This window comes from Microchirus variegatus (genome assembly GCF_963457635.1).
Source record: "Microchirus variegatus genome assembly, chromosome: 4".
Classification (NCBI taxonomy): Eukaryota; Metazoa; Chordata; class Actinopteri; order Pleuronectiformes; family Soleidae; genus Microchirus; species Microchirus variegatus.
Window position 1 is genome coordinate 22,141,206 of NC_139805.1, and position 4,955 is coordinate 22,146,160.

At 41.8% G+C, this 4,955-nt stretch overlaps 1 protein-coding gene across 1 annotated transcript; it reads left to right on the forward strand.

Moving 5' to 3' along the window:
• Positions 1-299: 299 nt before the first annotated feature.
• On the forward strand, positions 300-4,673 carry hsd17b7 (hydroxysteroid (17-beta) dehydrogenase 7; the record flags this gene model as incomplete). Its single annotated transcript, XM_083888235.1, has 9 exons — positions 300-334; positions 446-652; positions 763-855; positions 1,676-1,790; positions 3,504-3,698; positions 4,051-4,164; positions 4,246-4,302; positions 4,387-4,485; positions 4,578-4,673. 9 exons carry the CDS (start codon positions 300-302, stop codon positions 4,671-4,673), a joined length of 1,011 nt encoding a protein of 336 aa, XP_083744361.1.
• Positions 4,674-4,955: the final 282 nt, after the last annotated feature.

The window sequence follows — 4,955 nt, forward strand, 5'->3', positions numbered from 1 at the left end:
AACAAATGATGTACATTGATAGCCAAATCACAAATAAAAAGTATACTTTTCTTTCTGAGCTCTTGTGTTATTCATAAGAAGTCAAGGATTTCACAAAGGGGGGTGGGGGTGGTGTCAGGTTCTGATTGGCTGGATCTTGCCATGGCGTCCAATCACAGGACGGAGGTGGAGTCAGGAGTGAAAACAATACTCCATGCATGGACCAGACACAGAACCTGTTGCACTGAAAGGAGTTTTTTCTTTTTTGAATTATTGTTTTCTGTTTTTGTTGTTGTTGTTTCCAATTTGGACCTGAAAACATGAATAAGGTGGTTTTGGTGACCGGAGCGAATAGGTAATGATGTTTTTTTATTATTATTAATTATTGATTCATTGTAGCTTAATCTACTTATTAATTACTCACCGTTACCACAGTAACACATGTATTTTATGTGTTTCCCTGCAGTGGCATTGGTCTGGCACTGTGTGAGCGTCTCCTCTCCCAGGACACAGAGGGCCTGCAGCTCTGTCTGGCCTGCAGGAACACGCGTCGAGGTCAGGCTGCACGTTCTGCCCTCCTCAGCTCTCACCCCGCGGCTCAGGTGACCTTGCTGCAGATGGACACCAGCAGCATCTCCTCTGTCATCAGCGCTGCAAGGGAGGTCAGACTCAGGTGGGAGGCTGACCTCATAGTGACATGAAATGAAGTCAAACATGCACCCAAAACGGTTTTATTTAATTGTTAGAAAGATCAAAATCTGTGTCTCTGCGTGTTATCCGCAGGTATAACCAGTTGGATTACCTCTATCTGAACGCAGGGATCATGCCAAAGCCACAGTTGGACGTAAAAGCATTTTTTAAAGGCCTCTTCTCCAGGTATGTTATCTTCCTCAGTCCTGAGGAACCTAATCTGACTCATCCAGCATACTTTAAATGTTGTTCTGATCTGTCATCCTTCTAAAGTTTGAGATTTTATTTATTTAGTAAATGGCCTGTATTTATAAAGCTTGATGACCACTCAAAGCTGCTTTAAGGCCCTGGTATACTTCGGCCAACATGGCACGTATCGCATATCGTGGACCCTTGTATACTACCTGGTGTGTCAGGATCCTGTAGTGTCTCACCTCACCATCAGGTGGCGCTACTCGCTGGACGCAGTTCTCTTCTTCTTCTACCAAAAAAGAAGAGAACGATGCTACAGCTCCCTCGGACACGTCTGGTTCGAGCGGCTCACAGCTGCTGGCCGAAGCTCGGATGACTATCCTTGGCAAACTACTGTCGGCGACTACGACCAAAACATTTTTCTGCTTGGTGTTTGGGGCTCCACCTACTGGTGAGGAGGAAATTCAGTTCACATGTGCTGTCCATACACACCCAATGTGCTCTTTGCACAGTTCCGAAATCTGGGCTGCACGCGCAGCCTCCGCATTCATGGCACATTTTGCATCATGTGCGCGTTGGGTCCACGGGCCTTACACTACAGTAGTGCAGCACCTGTCTGGTGCGACTTGGGGTTAAGTGCCTTGCAGAGGGACGCAGGTAGCCTAGTGGAGCCAGGAATCGAACCCTCAACCTTCCAGTTGAAAGACTATGAGCCAGCCATTTTAAATACGATGCTTCTAATTGACCCTGTTCTTGGCCAGGTCTTCTCAATGTGGTTAAATCATAAATAGACCTTGAGTTACTTTTATTCCAGTAATGTCATCACCATGTTTGCCACTGGCGAGGGGATTCTGACGCAGACAGACGGGGTCACCTCCGACGGCCTGCAAGAAGTTTTTGCCACCAACCTCTTTGGTCACTTCTTACTCGTGAGTCACTGCTAATTTTGTCAACCAGATAATCTGATATTTTCTCCTTCAGCTGCTTCCCTTTGTGGGTCGAACATGGACGATACCGGATCTGTCTGTCACTTAGCAATGTGGCTCATTAAAAATTAAAGGTGCACACTGTTCTTGCTGTAAGGTCACTGCAGACACTTCTCTGCTTACCGAGCATCTGCAGGTGATATTGGATATTTCACTTACCGTCAGTGAGTCTAAAATCATGTGTATGTGCTGCTGTAGTCACACATTGTTACACAGATGTTTCAAGTACTGTTGTTGGTTGAAACACTCTTAAGTTATCATTTACACAATTAACTCATTAACTCTTTAACAGTGCAGAGAGAGGCAGAAACTCAAGTGAGGTTTCTCCTGTTTTCATTTTTCATGATTTCTTTGTAGCAAAGAAACCAGAAAATATTCACATTTAAGAAGCTGAAAAATCGGAAAACTTTAAATTGATTATCAAAGTAGTTGACAATTAATTTAGTATTTTTTTTAAGTTTTTCTGCAAAACCCTTCAGCTAAGAGATTAATGTGAAAGCAAAACTTATAGGAGATCAATATAAACATGGATTGTGTCATTTAAGAAAAAGAGATGAAGATCATTATAATGTGCAACTCATGTTTGACATCATAATAATTACCGTAAATCATATCAGCTTTAATTTATGTTATTAACATACGGGCAATAAGAAGAACTACTAATTAGTGACAACAAACTAATAATAAGATAGCACGTCCAATGTTAACAATAACATCATGATGAAAGCAAAGATGTCATTAAAGTTTTATTCAGGAATTAACATGAAATAAATAGTTATTGCATCTACTGCAGACACAGATGCAGAATCATTGCTGTCTCTACAGGCTACATTTTAATAGGTCAGAGTAAAGATTAACAATATTTTTTTTTTAATGGATTAATTTCTCTTTATTCAAATCACCACAAAATAAATGATGTGATGCTAAATTTTGACTTTAAAGGATGCACAGGATGGGAGATATTATTTTGTTATGATTTATTGCAATTACTCCCACTGTTCAAATCGATGACTGCGATTTTCTTTTCCTGCTTAAACTTAAACCAGATAACACATTTCATGAGTCAATAACCCACAAGACTATAGGGCTGAACAAAAAAAAGACATTTGTAAAAGCCAAATGTGTGTCAAAATCGAACATCTTTTCTCACAGATCTGCACACTAATCATTTTATATAAGTTTTTTAGAATGAAAATGAGAATAATGGTGTAAATATGACCATTCCCTCTGATGTATATCACAATTGTATATTTACTCAAAACAGTTCAGCCCTACACGAGGCTCCCATTGATTTATTGACAAAATCAGTGTCAGTCAGTCTGATATTTATCTAAACTGGAGGAGACAGTGGTACATGACATATACAACAGAATAGCTGCCCCTGATAATAATAATAACAACAAATACACCCAGGTCAAGTGTTGAAATACAGTGTTTTTTAGCTCAGTGTGGGCAGAAATGAACAGAGGCACAAACATGTATTTTAGATAACATTGACAAACAGAAACTCTGATGCTTTGTGAGGTAAACTGGCAACGGCTACATTTATATGTTTTTGTTCATCGAGCTCGTAGCAATAATACAACATGGGGTTAGAAAGAGATTTTAACATGAATCGTCATCAAAAATTATTCTCATTGTGCTGTTTTGATCCAGATCAGGGAACTGGAGCCGGTTCTGTGCGACACAGGTCAGCCCTCACACGTGATCTGGACCTCGTCGAGTAACGTTCACCGCTCCGCGTTTAACCTGGAAGACGTTCAGCACCAGAGAGGCATCCAGCCCTACAGCTCGTCCAAATACGCCTCGGACCTGCTCAGCCTGGCTCTCAACACACACTGCAACCAGCAGGTCATCCCTCACACACACTAAGAAATCAAAGTACGAGACTGTACCTGAAAAGGTACAAATGCTTTGTCGCTCCAGTTGGACCCTATCAGGGTACAAGCACTATAACTTTTTCAGCGTGTACAGGTACATTTTGATCACTAGGGGTGCAGAAATGTTTCTTTAGAGGTACAAACAAGCAGGTACACATTTTAAAAGTACAGTGCTTGTACCCTCATAGGGTACAACTGGAGCGACAAAGCATTTGTACCTTTTTCAGTACAGTCTCGTACTTTGATTTTGTGCACACACACACACACGTCACATTGGCCTCTGCGGACACTGACGACTGCGACGTTTCCACTTTGCTGTTCAGGGTTTGTACTCGTCCGTGATTTGTCCAGGTTTTGTGATGACCAGCTTGACCTACAGCATCCTTCCGTCCTTCCCAGCGTTCCTCTGGACCCTGCTGATGCCTCTCTTATGGCTTGTGAGTGCAGCTGTCACACAAGTGTCTGCTCTTCCACTCAGTCTTTGATGATCTAATTGTATCTCTGTGTAATGATCACAGATAAGATTCCTCACCAACACTTTCACCCTGACACCTTATAACGGAGCTGAAGCTCTGGTATGTTACAAACAAACAAAAAAGACTAATTTCATTCATAGTTTTTAACAGAAACATAATCAGACACCCTTATCTTTCTTGTAGTTCTGGCTGTTTCGACAAAATCCTGAATCACTCAACCCACAAGTCAAGTACCACAGCTTAACGTCTGGGCTAGGCAACAACTACACACAACCACGCACGGTGCAGTAATATGGCATGAATGACGCTTCACAGTTGTCTTGTAAAAGAGTTCACATCATGAGTTCCGAGTCTTCTGTTCCTCTTTGTTACAGATGGATATCGATTTGGAGACGTCAGAGTCTTTGTATGAGAAACTGCTGCAACTGGAAAGTGAAGTGAAGAAGAAACTGGAGGAAAAACTCAAATAATCCCCCAACGTGTTCTTCTGTATTATCCTGCAGGAGCTCGACAGACACACAACACACAGGCTCTGTGATGGAGAATGTTATTCTTCTGTAACTGGCTGTCGGAATTTACACTCACCGACCGCTTTGTTAGGTACACCTGTTCAACTCGGACAATTACGATGACTAGGAGAAGTTCAAAATGAGCATCAGAATGGACAGGTGAGGTGGTTTAAGTGGCTCTGGATGCAACATTTTGAACTACACCACAAACTTCTGATTTACTGGGATTGTGTTCACAGAGAA